General features: G+C 41.9%; 1 protein-coding gene and 1 long non-coding RNA gene across 3 annotated transcripts in view; one reads left to right on the top strand and one right to left on the bottom strand.

The window, feature by feature from the left end:
• The window catches only part of LOC120358628, a 98,417-nt gene extending 92,877 nt beyond the window's left edge, over positions 1-5,540 (top strand). Inside the window, exon 3 of the long non-coding RNA XR_005575527.1 lies at positions 809-5,540. This is a non-coding gene — a long non-coding RNA (uncharacterized LOC120358628). The remainder of the gene's footprint in view (positions 1-808) is intronic.
• The window catches only part of LOC105201834 (ubiquitin-related modifier 1), a 66,607-nt gene continuing 55,283 nt past the window's right edge, over positions 5,522-16,845 (bottom strand). For both annotated transcript variants that reach the window (XM_039453371.1, XM_026133247.2), the window contains exon 6: positions 5,522-6,899. In XM_039453371.1, coding sequence (XP_039309305.1) covers positions 6,896-6,899 — 4 coding nt within the window. In that variant the 3' untranslated portion in view covers positions 5,522-6,895. The remainder of the gene's footprint in view (positions 6,900-16,845) is intronic.

The following is a 16,845-nucleotide window of genomic DNA, read 5'->3' on the forward strand; positions in this document are numbered from 1 at the left end:
CAGTCGAACAATATTTAGCATATTTAGCATATACTCCTGCGTGTAATGTTACGAGGATAATTTTTCTTTTAAATGTAATAATAAAATATAAATTCCCTTCACACACACACACACACACACACACACACACACACACACACACACACACACATTTAATAAATTTAACTGATAAAAATTTACAAGTTAAAACTGATCGAGTTAAGTTATTTGAAGAAAATTAATTGATCGCTTCCAACGCAGCGAAATTCGCGGTAGAAAGATTATCCAGAAAATCCACTTTCCACGATCCTTCCCCCGTCGATCGTCGTAAATTAAAATTGATCGCCGAATCACAGCGCATCATCCTGATCAATATTTTTGCACGTGTTCTATCTCGGAGCGATACTCGCTGTAATTAAAGATACACACGTTCCTTCCGGACGCGACGTTCACGTACGCTCGGCATCCCATTGCTCCCACAAGCGGCGTAACTTCGCGGATATGTCCCCGGGGATAAATCCCGTGTAGCCCGTGTTCTAACCCACGTACTACCGTACTGTGCTATACTACGGGAATGTGTTTATTCCCGCCCTTCCACTGTTCTCCGCAAAATCGCTGTTGTTTTCCGACTTGCGCGCAAACCGAAAGTGCACGCGTCGTCGAGTATCGGTCGCACATAATGCAACGCTCGGTATCGGTATCGGTTTCAGTTTCGTCGTAAGTAGCATATGCTCGCAATTCTGCGGAACAATATCGCGCTTTATAGCTTTAGATTCAGCTTTCCGCTGTCGTAAAAACATCATTGAATTGCGATTTTCCCTGATTTCAGAACGAGCCACCGAGACGAGTCGAGATCTGCGAAATATCCCGAGTTGCAGTAGAGATTCGAGAAGGCGAGTCTAATCGTCCTAAGCACTCGTACGTTTTAATCAGATTGTTCGAAAAGATTTGAAAAGCTTTTTCTATCTGCAATGACCGACATTTTCCTATTTACAACGACCGATTCAATTAGAAATATGTAGAAATCAATTGTGCGTTGCACATTTTTTGCCAACCAAAGTTTCAATCATTTTTTTTTGACATTGGCATCAGGATTTTTTTCTTTCTTGTTTTTTTTTTGTTGCTTAATTTAATTCGCCGGCAGTTTTGCTTTTAATGCTCGCAGCGGTAAATTAAAAAGTCGAAAACGCTTTGACAACCCAAACTAACAAAAGAGGATTAACCACGATGGCGAATACGATGGCAAGCAACGGCGATGACGGTGGTAGCGTCGGCAACTTTTTTTCGATATAAATATGTATGCCAACACAACTTTGCTAGCACAAACCACACCGTAATCCGTGGCGCCGCTAATGAAGAAAGATCGATGACAGAAACGAAGGGAAAAAAAAGACAGCGCCGGCACAAAGGGTGATTCGTTTCATTTTCATGGGGGAGACGAACGTTTCGTAACTCGCTAGCAATTTGCAGGCGTTTTGTCGTCGTGACGACGACGACGACGGAAGCGATCTGTGCCACTCCCGTCGCCGCGCCGCGCTGCGCTGCCGTCGCACCACCGGGATATCTCGCGATCTCCCGATGGGATAAAACAGCGTGAGTAGGGTGAAAAGGGGCCAGGATGAGAATTAGGGGGCGCGTCGGCCGACCAGCTGGAGGTAGGAAAAATCGAAGAAACGAAGGGTCAAATGCCACGTGATGGATAGCCCGCCATAGGAGGTCCAAGCGTATGAAATTGATCAGCCAGCCAGAATCATTCGATTCTACTTCCTACTCGTCCTTTTCCTTTCCCCTAATGTTGTCCAATCCTCCTCCTTCTCTCTCTCTCTCTCTCTCTCTCTCTCTCTCTCTCTCTCTCTCTCTCTCTCTCTCTCTCTCTCTCTCTCTCTCTCTCTCTCGCCCGCTCTCGTTCGCGCTTGTCGAAACTCTCGCTCCTCCACCCTTTGTTTCTTTCGTACCATTCATTTTCCTTCCGCGTCGTACGACGTCGATAACTCTGATTCTCTCGGATCCCGGACCACCTTCGCCTTGGCGGTGTTTTATTTTCACGGTCCCGACCAATGGCCGCAGTCCACGGCCGATTGCCGATGGCAATGCTCTCGAGGAAATTCATGTAGCATGTAAGAAAAATTACGATTCCTCCGCTTTTGCGCCGAACAGCCGGCTGCTTAACGAGGAAGAGAGACGTCGGCAAATATCGCGGCTTCTACATGGTTTCCTTCGGAAAAGGAAAAAAAAATGAAACACAAACTCGTTCTTTATGCAATCTCGTCTGAATCCACGGTCCGATGGTGGGTGCCGCGCACGCGAGAATAAATCTTACGTTTTAATTCGAGAACACTCCCGAAGTCGATTTAAATCACGAATAAAATTCATACGAAATTTTCCAAGTAATTTCCCAGCACGGTCCAAAAGCCAGTCTCAAATACAGACTCGATTTATAAGTGCGAATAAACTTTCTCGAGATTATAACGCCGTCTGCCGATAATAATCTAGCGGTACTCTGAGTGAAATCAATTTCACGTTTCGAAGCGTCCGCGAGCTTCTGTTCCAAGTTGTGGCAAATGCTCGAACGATCGCGGAAATGGGGACACCCTGTACACAACGAGGCGATAACAGTTCGCGAGAGTTATAGAGGGAGCGAAGTTAGTAAGCTCCGACCAGGGAACACAGAGGTTGATATATAAGATAGAGTTAAATAGACAAGAGGGAGGGTAAGGGAAAAGAGAATGCAATGACGAGTGAAACGAGAAGAGAGAGGTCTGTTTGAAAGCGCGGATGTAACGAGAAGACGAAGGAAGACGTAGCGAGATCGCGGGTCGTCTGATAGCGATAAATACCTATCAATTCCAGACACAGAATTGCGACAAAGTTGCCTTTCTTCGTCGCCTTCTCGCTAATAAAGCAGGATCGATACGACGATTGGAGAAGATACGCTCTCTTAAATATTCTGTCGTATTTTGTAGCGAGCTTACATAGGAGGCGTTCGCAACTTGTGCGTAAAGTACGATACATTCGGTAAGCAATAGATGGGATTCGTGAGCTACTTCTGACTTATTGTTAGCTACAGAATCAGTAAGAACAAGTAGCGCGTCGTAAAGCTGCGTTAGGCCCGGATACAAAGGAGGACAACAAATAAAAGTGCTTTATGTGTAACGCAAGGTGCGTACCCCCTTCCTCCCCCCCTCCTCCTTCCCCCGTTCAACTACTCGCTCGAGATATACTCCTCAGAAGAAGGAAAAAAGAGACAGGAAGCTTCGAAAGTTTGGCCAAGAAAGTTTGCAAAAGCACACTGCTGCCACCAAACGACCTTCGTCCTGCACACAGCTTCGAATTTCATTTTGGAACGTTGAATCTTATTAAGAAGTAAAGTCGTTTCGGAGAAAGTTGGCGAATATTGTGGACGGGGTTTCCTTATAAATCCGTGGCTCAGCGCGATATTTCTCGTTGGCCCCGAAAGCCTGCCTCGAAAACTCCAATTTCGGATGGAAGTGATTACAAGGATATTGTCACCCGGAAAACTCTTACTGAGAGAAGTACTTACGTTATTCCCTTGCTTAACTTAACGCTTTACGATTCGTAATAAGTGTCCGCTTGTTCTCGACGACGCGGCGATTAATAATGATCAAACCGGGAGCAAACTTTATTGCCGCCTTCTGTTCATCATGCTTTGACCCCTTGACGAGACTTTTTTCATTACTTTCTGTACTTTCATTAAGTGCAATGTTCACCAAAGAGTATACTGCGAGGAGCATCGCGCGCATAAAAATCGTTTATCGAGTAAACTTTTCAATGACTCGTGAAATACTTTATTGACGATTGCCGATACTTTGGACGCGATGTACGCTACTAAACTTTCATCAGTTTTTCCACTATCCCAGCGATTATTAGCAAACTTGGTGAACTCAAACAAATCTCTATACAATACGCGCTTATTGTGAACAAATCCAAAGTATTTCAACATAAACGAATGCGTAAAATGTCATTTTAAACTAGTCGATTTAAACTAAACGAAATTGAGAAAAGGAATAGAATACAAAAGAAATTTGAAGAATTCTGAAAAAGGTCTAAATTCTAAAGCAAACCAAAATTTCATAAAAGATATATACATACTCATCTGATATATACATGCTCTCTTTTATCTAAGATTTAATTACACTGTTTTTTATATGCGTCAAATGGGAATTTGAAATTTTATCATTCTTAGTGTAAATGAGGATATAGATATCCTCATTTTTCAAGTCTAATAATCTTTAAAAAAAATTCAAAATAAGATTATAGAAATGTTTTTATAATAGGGATCTATTGAATTTTTCTTTGTCCGATCGCACAATAACTATGACATATATTCGATTAAGTACTCTATTTACGATAAAAGAGGTTTTCTCTAAATTTACTTTTATACTCTACGCCAGGTCCAAGAAGATTTCAAATCGCCGGAAAATAATCCGTAAGTTACCAAATTTGATAAAGAGCACATGAAAAATATTTTCAAGCTAAAATCACTTGAGCTTAACGAGATAAAAGCAAGTAATTGATTGCGTTTGATCATAATGAGTGCTGCGACGAGTGATCTCCGTCCCACTGTGAGAAACCTAAGGGTAAAACAAAGACTGTTCTTTTGTATTTTTAACCAACTCCTAACAAAAGCTAGGAGTAGTTGTTATTGGCTCTCCAGGACACACCGAGTTTCTTAACCAAGAGCCCGTTCTCTCTCTTTTCATCTTTATCATCCTTTCTTTCTATCCTCTCCATTCCCCCTATCGTATCCCTATCGAGCTCTATCTTCCACTTTCGCTCTCTCGATGATGGAGATTGAACGTAATTTATTTGCTATTTTCTCATCCCTTCGTTCTGCGTGGCAGGAATTTAATTTTCTGAGCGCTATCTGCGCCCGTACGATGAATCTTTGTATAATACAAAACTCGCAAATTTGCTCTACGACATAGAGAAACTATGACGTAAGAACTGCATGTGTATAATAATGTATACAAAATGGAAGTTGATAAGTAAAAAGCAATGAAATAAAAATAACGGTGTATCCTACACGAAATAATGTATAACACAAGTAAAATATCTCTAACAATATAAACATCCATTTAGTCTGTCAAGATGTATGTATATGTGCAAAATTGTTATTAAATATTAAACAACCTTTTTTTTGTATATAGAAGATATACACATGCATAATTTAAAAAAATAAAAAAATTACTTACTGAAAGATCAAATGAAATATTTGAATATACATTTGATCGCTTCCGACTAAATCGCAGTTATAGTTATCGATTTAATCACATAATTCACGAGAGAGAATAAAACAATAGAGCAAACAAAATCTAAAGGCATAATGCACGCTAATAAAATTGCGTTTTGATGATTAAAGGATAAGAAAAATACTTTCCTTAAATACGCTGCAGATAGAGGAATAGGTAGAGGATGCGTCTAGCGTTTATGGGGATTGCCTATAGCAGTAAAGCGTACGATTTGATAGGAACCAATACATTTGAGCTTATCACCTTATCGCCAATGGCTATACCGCGCTAGTAACACTCAAAGCGCGCGGGCTAGAGGGGGGGGGGGGAGGAAAAGGGGGAGTCAGCCATAAAATACAGAATGAACCCCCTGTCAGGTCGACCGGTATCACTTCACCCTCCCTTGCCACCTCTCCCTCCGCTCACCAGAACTCATCCCTGGACATTTCGTTCCAACGGGCTCATCCCTCACGGTCTGTCTACGTCTATGCCGCATCGCAATCGATTTTCACGAACACGTTCATGTACGTGTCCATACGTGTATACACGTGTCTACGAATACTTATACACGTACAATTTTACACCTAATCAATAAATATTAAATGTCCCATCTCTGCCAAATTATATTTAATAAAAGATTTTTTATCGGTTTATCGCCGAGTTCGGCATCCTTGGTACTTAATAAAATTAATAAAGACAGATATCGAGTAATAAGATTTTTATTTTAAGATACGGATCAATCAAAGAAAGGGCACACATCTTTGCATTTAAATATTGATGCTCGTTTTAGACGAATTAGCTATCATGGAAATATTGATGCAGCAAACATTTTGGGTAAATTATTTGGGATGATTCATGCACACACATTTACCTTGTGTAACATAGTAATACCTTGAAATTGAAACGACCAATATTATTCCCAATGGCTTTGATCTAGAGGAAATGTTATATCATATGTCATCTGCTGCTCTGGTTTCAAGACATTGATATATCCAAGTTCAACAAATTATGACATTGTACAAATGAAATGTGTTTATGTATCAACCATTTGTATAATTTTATCTTTTTATATCTATTTTATCAATTATTTTGAATGTCTTTTTTCCATGTGTAATAAAATTAGTATTAGCAAATATGTGCAAATAACATTGAAACCAAAACTTGAAATTTTATATCATCGGCATAAAAAATTTTGGAATTTAATTATTATCATAAAGTTCTATACATTTGCTTGAAACTATATGTAATATACAGAGTAATTGTACCAAGCAATAATTAGGAATTAAAACGATGCTTTGTTTAGTACGTATTTTGGAATTCTCGAATTGTAACAAAGCTAGAACTTTCTTATTCCGTACGTGATTTTCACGCATTTTCACGCCGCAAACACGTAACGTAGAAAAGCTGTGTACTATCAGGCATTTAACACGCGTTTCGATGAATGATGAAATGGACAGCCACTATTCGCAATCAGCGACGGATGTAAATATTTAACGCGGTTATATGCAGACGCGAATAAAATTCGCTTAATTTATTACCTGGCGGTTGGCAAATTGTGAAACATTGATTATTGGTCGAGGTGTTCCCTCGCAACTTCCCTTTTTCTGTCTATCCCTTCGTTCATACCGTGCCTTCGTAAATCTCGAAGAACGATTTCCGCAAAATACTCACCTGAAACGCAAAAAAAAGAGCTTTTAGCTGGAAGATGAATGATTGCATCGTTCTGAATTAAATCTAGTCCCTTGATATTCCATGCAAAAAATATGCGTTGGTAGACTCGATTTTTCCGATCGATATGGTGAAACGACAATGATGTCGCATCAAATAGTATATAATTATTTGATTGGACCACAAATCTAATTTCTATGCTTAATTAAAATTTATCAAATAATTTTCCGTCAACCATTTGCCAAATCAAAAATCAATAAATTATATTTGTATTGTGCAAATAAAGATTTTAATGCGATTGTAATACAATTAAAAAGATTGATATACACGCAAATAAAGAATTAGTTTAACGATATCAATCGTAAAAAATTAAATTAAATATTAATAATAAATGTATATAATTTAAACATGCGTATTATTAATATCCGTTAAATATTAATAATACGCATATTTAATAAATACTTGTTGTTTTATATATGCCCACTATTACGTATGTCACACGCGTATCTAATCGCGCGATCTAATCTGTTCTGAAATTACAATCTCAAGAATTCATGCAATTCATTATTTTCAAAGTTGAAAACTATCGACGAACAACTTGAATCTCAGAACGTATAGTAATCCCCACGGAACATATCTAAAATTCAAACAGCAGAACGAATATCAATATAGAAAAAAGATTTCCCGCGATTTATTTCATCCACGAGCGCACATGACTGGTCAATGGCTCGCTTCAAAATGTTATTAACATATATGTATAACAAGAATGATAAAAAATGTGTACAAGTAAAAATATAATTATGCAGGTTCTTAAAAAAATATTATATTTTTTCTTTAAATATTAATTAATTAAATATTAAATAAATCTATTTTTTATTCAATATAATAAACAGAATCTGAACTTGCTTATTCTATTACATTGCTAATATGCAATTAAAATTTCTTTTAGCACTTGTTATTGAGAGAGAAAATGTATCAGAATTATTTTTAATTATACTTGTTATTGGACATATTGCTATTAAAAATTGGTTAATTTATTAATATCGTTATTAATATTGTTATTAAAAATAAGTCATCGATATCAATTGATTATTGAAATATATATAAAATCTAAATCGAAAAGCAAAATTAACCGAGTAGCGAAAATCGATATCACTTTAGCCAGGAAAATTAATAATAGATGACAGATTGCGTAGTCTTGAACGCATAAATTCTGCGCAATCCCATTAGCCAACTTTGATCGTTTACAACTTGAAATATATTATGATGTCGACATTCTCATTTAGGATTTTCAACTCAAATTAATCTCTAAAATAGGCTCTTAAAGTATTGTATGTACGCGGTAACTATGAGACATCTTTTATTACAAATACACATGCACATGCACAACATTTTTAATGGGACACACTTGGAATTTTACTGCGATAAAATAACCATCGCGTAAAAGATATAAGAAAAATGGTCAAAGTTGATTTTCCCAATTATCATGCCTCGCTTCCAGCCGGATTATCATAATTATTTCCCGGGCGACGCAAAAGTTACCTCGTAGGACATTATTCCGCGCGTGCCGAGAATCTATGTTGTAAAATTTGGAGAAGTTAATCGCGAGTAGAAGTTGGCGTTCTTGCCGCCGTACTTGCGATTTTCCTGGGGCCCCAGCGAAAGAAAAACATCGACATTCAGCCGTGCGACTTCATTGTCCGTGAAATTCGACGCCGAAACTCAAGACGTGGGAAAATACTACGCCCCTTTCACGGCTCTCTGCGCGAGAAAAAACGGCGCAGCCGACTGGAGACTGCTGGAGACTAGCCCAAGTCTCATCGTCATCGATTGACAGAGCGTTGAGTGTCTCCTGTGTTTACATGTCCCCGGGGGCAGTCGAGGTATCACGGGCCATCCCTCTCCCTCCCCCCCCCCTCTCTCTCATCCCGCTTCTGTGCGTTCACCCTCGGTCGTTTTCGTGCATATTGAGAATATAACACGTTTTCCTCCTTCCGCTCCTTTCCAGTTTGCCTCCAACGCAGGTGGCATCCAGTTTCGCAGCGGGTATCTCCAAGATATTGTTTTAAAGCAGAAATCTGTCCCTCGCGAGCTGTAAATTGAGAGGAGATCCCACGCTACGTAAGATGACTTGGTTCGTTCACCCTCGCGACGCGGACGTGTTAAGGAAAAGTGAAACGGAACCCGAGTTTATGGAAAGTACCCACCGGATTTTTATCCATCTAACGTCGAGAATTTATTTATCGGGGAACTCTCCTCCTCGTGTGTTACCCGCTCGCTCCCCAGACGATCGAGCATCTAAAAATGGAAAACTGTCCGATGCACTTAAGAAGGATTATGGACGTGACGCGCGCTAGCGGTCATGTCCTGATGGTCACGCGAGAACGCTCTCTCTCTCTCTCTCTCTCTCTCTCTCTCTCCTCTCGCAGAATAATCGACGCGCGCGGTTCTCTATCTCTATCCCAAGCGTCTCGTTCCCCTCCGGCGCGTCGCAACCGCCTCGCATCGTAGCGTGTTGCCCTTCGTTGCGCTTCGCTGCGGCTTTTCCGGAAATGACCGCATTAGGTATCGCGTCTTGGACTGATAGTCCGTATAAACGAGCGTCGTCGTCGCACGGCGACACTCACGTGTGGGGGATTCCCAGCGCGCTCTCTCCGCAGGAACTATCGTATTCTCGCGGCCGTGTCGCCACGACACGTATGTCACTGCAGACGTCTCTCGTATTCCTCGGAAAACCTGAGGGAAATCTCCCGCATCGCGGGATACGGCGGCTGCGGCGGCCCCATTTATCCTTCGACGACTTTCTCGCTCTCGACCGTCGACTGCTCTCCACGCGCGACCAAGTAGGAGCCCTGCGCGCACCGTTATTGCGTATAATTCCGACCGGTGCGGCGGCGGCGCCGCGACGCGGTGGCGCGATGGCGTGATTTCGGAAAAGCCTTATCACACGCGGTAACACGCGGGCGTTCCAATGAGATCGACCTACTTTCCTTTCCACTGTCGAGGAGAAAATTGAATCTTTTTCCCGATGGAGACAATCTCGTTGATCAACTTTCGTCGTGCATATAAATAGCCGCGCTAACGTAATTTAACATAGCGGGATGCACTTGATTAGATCGAGAATTCATATCCCATTGTTTACCACGTTCATAATACACGCACACATTATCTGGATTTGAACGTATAGTTGAAGATTTATTTAGTAGCGGATGCCCCATAAATATTCCCGTGTTCTGGAAACTGCGGGGGGTGAAAGTAGTTATTCATCGCACAGGATTCACCTCGCGGAAGGATAACACGAGCGGATTACAGAAATTTATGCGCACGTCGATCCTGGCGTTAGATTGCACGAACAGCAGTCAGATTTTGAGAAATATCCGTTGTAAGGAAGATCACGTACCTTCCTCTAGACAAGAAAAGTCATAGGTAAGAAGAAAAGCCGATATTCAAGCCTGCCTTGGGACGAGTCGCTCCTTTATTTCGCCGTAATAGAGAATCAAGGACCTCCTCGATTATCCATTATTCTCAGAAGAGTCCGACCTTTGTCTCCGTAGAATAAAGTGACTTTGAAAAACTTCCGTCTCCCGTTCGCGATTCTTCGCGACGTCTCTTAGAAAAGTGAGAGAGAGAGAGAGAGGGGGGGGGGAGGGGGAATCTCTTTCGCTTCTACTCAACCGCTGCCATATCTTCTCAATTATCGCGCGGCGGTGGGACATATAAAACGCAAATTTGAAATCTCATATAAATTGTCTATGCTATTAATTTTCGTACATTTTCAATTTGCTAAACCAAATTAATCACGCATCGCAGATGTATTGCACCACAAATTTTCCAACGCGATATAGAGTGTATGTACCAAAATTCATTTATTTCGAATTTCCCTAGCAACACAATTTGATTAAAATCTGGCAGATGAAATAAAACTCCAATACGACGATTAATTCGACCTACGGTCGGCTTTCGACGGCTATCGCTTCTACAATAATGCTCAATATTTTCGTAAAAGTGTGTAATATGCGACAGATACCACACTTGCTTTGACGCGTTTGCTGACGCTGATAGAAATGTAGCGCAACAAGAGAGGGAAGAAATAACTGAGAGCCAACTGTCGCGCGTCGAACTATACAAAAGAAAGAAATTGTGTCTTCTTGTGCGAGAGGACCTTTCTGCAACGCGCAGAGAATGAGCAGCCGAGGAAGGATAAAAGAAAATGGAAAATAATGCGCAAACCGTGCTGTCGTTCGTTGCTACGGCAGGAGCGGCTGCAGAGAGCGGCAAGAAAGGGAAAACGGAATAAAAACAGAAAACGATAAAGAGAAGGAAAAGGATGGAGAAGCGCGTGAAGTCACGACTTTAGCTGAGACTTTTCGAGACTTTTCAGGCGAGCAGGCGGGCAAGCGGACAGGCGGACAGGCGGGGGCGGGCCGTTAAAAACGCTCGCAAAACAACGCTTCGTTATAAACCTCCTGGAATGCTTCTCATCTTCTTCCTCCTGCTCTTACTTCCTCATCTCTCTCTCTCTCTCTCTCTTTCTTTCTACTCCGTTACACTTTTTTCTTCGTCTCTCCTCCAAGTTGTAAGTGCAATAATAATAAATGGAAAGAAGCAGCTTTTACGATGCCACTAATAACTTTTTACTTATCATAACGAGAAAACCGTATAAAAGTATTCAGAATTTTCCTAAGTATAAAGACCGCGTTTACAGTTTCCTTCCAAGGATATCTACAGAAATGACACTATTACGGATAGTAAATGCTCTAATGTAGAAATGCTCTCCGTACCATTTGTTTTGCCAATAATATTTCTACTTATGAGACGCAGCAAGTATCGCGCGAATCAAATTGCCAACGTCGCGTCGCCCGCGCCTTGACGAATACAAAGATCGAGACGGAGCTACGAAGAAAAAAATGTAAAGACGAAGAATCAGAGTCGCGCCGGCGCGCGGCGCAGCGAAGCGAGTCAGCCGAGTCCGATCACGTAGATTCATCTCGGTCATAAAACAAACCCGTTCCATCTCACCGTTTCGTACGAGCCATCCGAGAAAATGTATAGCCACGTACTCGTAGATTGTCTAAGCAGGTAACGACGTGCTGCATGTGAAAATACGTGAAAACGTACGTCTTACAACGGGCGTAGGAACCGTAGGAACCGGATGAAGAAGACGACGGTGTGTAGTAGCACCTTTTTACGTAGCGCGGCAGAGTGCTCTTTCGACTCGTCCGTTTCCGGATTGAAAGTGTAACATTATTTGTTTAAGTGCAACGGGCGCGCGTGCGCCTATCGTTTACTACTCGCAGCGTCGCTCGTCGTCGCCGCGTCGCCTCGTATCGGGACTCACAAAGCAAATGTCGCGAATGAGAAATGTGAGGAGAGAACGTAGCGCTCTGTGTTCCGTGCGCGACTAGGCGAGCGTTTGGCAGAGACAGCTGAAAAACTGGCATTCTCCTCACTTTGTGCACGGTCGCGAAACGTGTTATCGTGTAACGAAATGCGCTCCGACGGCCGTTCATATCTGTTCATAATACGCCTGGATGCAGACACCGACCGAGTTAATTTTGCGCGGACGCTTTTGTTCGCTGTTCCTGCATAATGCCACGCTGTAGGCTGTGCATTATGAGGTAGCTTTGACACAGCGATAATAGAGTGCAAATAAAACAGAGATATTTTATGCGAAATTGTAGAAAGAAAGCTTTATATTAACATCGAGTAATTGTTTTATGTACGTAACGCGTACGTAAATACTATTTTTTTTTACCGTGGTAAAATGCAAATGAACTTTATGCATAAATTCTATTGTGGCATTATAATAACCTAATGCAATTTTTAAATTCGTACACAGATAATTATTCGTAGCAGGAGCACAAAATACGAGTATAACGCGTTTAACGCGGCGATCCAAGGGAACATTTTTTTCCGCCACGTTCTTTTCAAAGCAGTAATACCGCAAGGATTCGATCGATGTTCCCTCGCGAGATACAGACTATGAAGAATGACTACCATTAATCGAAGAAAAAGGTCTGCTGGTCTCCGAGCTTAACGTATCTGCGAGAATAGGCGATAGGACAAGAGTGAAATATGAATATCACGGTTACGAGGGTAAAGGGAAATTCTAGATTTCTTACATATAGAAAAAATTTATTTAAGAGAGTCACATCTCGTGAAACGATCCGGTCTCATCCGTGATGCGTAAGACTTTTTCTCGTTATTCTTTTTCTCCGGATAAAGGTTTGACGGTCGATTAAATACGAATGTACGTCGTGGTGAAAATTTGTACGATCGCGAGTGGTAGACATTTATACTTGTGAGACGCAACGCGCGCGTTCCGTCCGCCGCGTTCTCTCCGAAATAATCCCAATTCCTTTTCGGCGAGTGCACCGACCTGGCGTGCCGCGAGACTATGCGCGTGCAAGCGATATGCAAATATAATAAATAAAATCTGTGGCGGTGAGCGGAATACAAAATCGCGTGACACCGGCATAATGGAGCGGCGAGGGTAGGACAGGGACGAAATATGGGTCTCGCGGCCATGGGGGTAGGAAGACGACGCGCGCGCGATGGCACAAGTTGCTCGAGCAAACTGTCGCGGCGTGCTAGAACGTCGAGCGTATAAATCCGGCTGCTTCTCCCTCTCGTCGAGACGTAACTGCGCTACAAGGCACCCGGAGCCCGGAGCCCACGGAGCCGACGGAGGCGACATTAAAGGAGCACCGTAAGCCACGGTGAGACACTTTGGTATTTAAATGCCGGCAGAGTCCACGCTAGGCGGACAGGATAAATGAAATTGGGGGATGGGAGGGCCGAAGAAGCCTGGCAAGGATGCACGAAGAACGTATAAAGGGATAGACGTGAACGCGCGCGAGTGGCGAGGGAGGGTTTCACCGTCAAAGGGGGGAGGGGGGAAGGGGGGGGAGGAGGTAGGTAAAGGACCACTCGGTGCCGGCAGCGGTAATTTAGGCGACACAACGGAACTCGCGGAGACAATTGCCGGCACAGTGTAAAGGAGTACCACCCTCGTCGTCTCGCTTCCCGCTTCCCCCGCTTCCCCCGCTTCTCCCGATCCCTCGTCAGCCCCGCGTGTCTCCGCCCGCGTATCTCCGATGCGCCAGAACACCGACGACGCCGCCGCGACGCTTAAATCTAAGACGAACGGTCTTAGAACGCATTTCTGCACGCTATACGTGACAACCCCTTTATTCGCGCCTTATTTGCAAACCAATTTCACGTGCAACGTCGCGTAGCACGGAAGTTATGTCGCAGATATGCATCACGGTGCGACTCGTGCCGCCGCCGCCACCGCCGCCGGCAACCGTCTGGCCAAAGTGACGTATCGCCCTGCGAGTAGCGAGCTTACAGTCATGTCAGACACGAACGGCAATACGCTTACCGACGATCTTATAGAGATATTTCAGCTCGCATATTAAAATATTTCACCTACGCATCGTGCGTTATCGTATTACGTTCAGCTTATTAGAACTATTCTATATATTCACTGATTAGAAAGAGACGAAAAGTTTGCATTCAAGTCTTCCCTGCAACAATTTTATCGTATTTTCAATTTCTTTATTTTCAGTATTAGAATTTTAGTAATTAAAATTAAAATCTTGTCACAATTTAGTTAAAGTTAACTAAAAATAACTAATTAGCAGCTTTGAAAAATGTAAAAATGTCTTTTTCAATTTCTAATAAGTTCGACGCTCGAGTGCTTTTATGGAATTTTAACAATTTTTGTAAAACGACTCAAAATTGGGCAAAAATGCCATAGTTAAAAGGAAGCGTAGCTGTTCCGAAATACTATATATGTAGATAATGGATAACGGATCAAATGTGACGTGTCAATTTAGCGAGCAGCCGAAACGCGTCGCGAAGGGCGCGGATGAATCACGACTCGCGATACGCGACCGCGGAATATCCACAATATTCGCAGATTGAAAGCAAACAGGTAATATTTGCGGGCGCTCCGATAAAACGCGCGTGTTTACGAATTTTTACACGGCGGTGAGTAAACAACGGCGTTTCCACGAGGTCGCGTTACACCTCGAGCCGCTCTAGCTGCCGGCTGATGACATTTTCTCGGTTTCCAGATATTTTCCATTCGGTCTCTCCGCTTTATTCCCGCACGATAAATCCGCGACCGTCCGTGTTTGCGGGACCGCTCGTCATCGATCATCGTACGTACATAATCACCGCGTACGATCCATCGTCCGTTATTCCGCAGACCGGCGAACGATGCAGAAACAACGGGTCGTTCTGGCGTACGACAATGTCGTCACACCTATAAAATTTCCGGGATGGATGCGTGTCACTGTTTCCCATTCGGATAGTGCCGCGAAATAGTCAGTTAACGTCCGATTAACGAGTCACCGCGCCGTTGTTTTCAATGCTGATACTTAAAAATAAATATTGGATTAAACGATTCATTAAAAAATAACTCCTTATAAAAATAATATCCGCCAACTTTATTTTTATCAACGACCTAAAATTTATTACATTTTATTTTTATTTTTTGGTAATTGATTATTCACTGATTAGCGTGACTGAGATAACTAAATGATTCATATCTAAATGGATATTAGAATATTTTAATTGATAAAGAAAAATAAAAAAAATATACAAATCCTTTTTCTAACATTTAATTATTACTTCTATTCATTGCAGGATTATACGTAAAACAATTAGAGATTATCTATTTAGACCAAAAGTTATTCTTATTTTTTAAGTGTAAATATTTTATACAAAATTTTTTTTTTTTAGAATTAGGTAATTTATTATAAGTAAAAAAATTATTATTTCAAGTTTAAAAAATAGTTTTTTTTTTAATTTCACCACTTTCATTTACAATTTTTATCCAGTTTTCGAGCTAGTCGCTGCTATAAACGAGTCGCTTGTCACAGACATTCCTTATGGAATTCATCCTTCGTGTCACTATAGCATCCGATATGAGCATCATTGAGATGAGAAAAAGAAGAGAGCGAGAAAGCATCCGACGAAGAGGCTGGACGTACAGTTGACGAGAAAGAGAAAAGTGTACGTGCTTGTGCACGCGACAGGAAATACGTGTACGCATATTCACGCCATATAGTATACACGCTTAATTTATCGATACAATGTCATCTAGGCTTTTTGTGCGCGATCCGTTGCAAATTTTTATTAAAAATCGGAATCTTTCAATTTTGCAAGAATATATAGATTGCAAGTTATACACACGATATGTTACGAATATAATGAGAACGTTAATTGAAAGCGCCGATCGAGCTTTTCCCTACGATGCAACAATCGGATTAATGAGAAGGTGTTAAGAACCATCGATATTCGTAAAGCCTCTCCGTGCATACGTTCTATAAATTAAGCAGATTTGTGGCAGAATTCGGTGAAATTTAACGGTGGCCATACTCTGAGATTATATCAGATGCGAGAAGTTCGGGATTCGAGAGTCAAGTTCGGCAGACCGAGAGCGTCACGCTTAAAATCGGATTTCGCCTCGTATCCATGCAAACCGCAACCGTCCCGAAATTGGTAGCAGCTTTTGCGACAATAGCTGGCGAGTCCGTGGCAAGAGCGACATTCCGTTTCAACTTTTTTCACTTGGAATCCATTTCGAGCCGTGCGTTCACCGTTCTCTTTGGCTAATGGTCGACTGGACACTCGTAAAAATGCTTTTTACTTTCACGCTTAATCGACGAGCACGCGAGCGTTATTCGCGTGAGGCACGAAAGCATGGAATATTCATTCCGTGAATTTGTCTGTGCGGTCAAGGTTAATTAAACTTAAACTTAAAACACGCGCTAATACCTGGCCTTATTGCGGAAGCATGCGTTGATGCAAATCATGAGCATTACGTACTTAAGATTAAGTGAAAGTGTTGAGCAAGCAAAGTTATAATTTATGTAAAGACTTCAGTGAATACTCGCGATTCGATTCGTAGTTCCTTAACAAGTTTCACGTGGCAATG

This window comes from Solenopsis invicta, chromosome 9 (genome assembly GCF_016802725.1).
Source record: "Solenopsis invicta isolate M01_SB chromosome 9, UNIL_Sinv_3.0, whole genome shotgun sequence".
Classification (NCBI taxonomy): domain Eukaryota; kingdom Metazoa; phylum Arthropoda; class Insecta; order Hymenoptera; family Formicidae; genus Solenopsis; species Solenopsis invicta.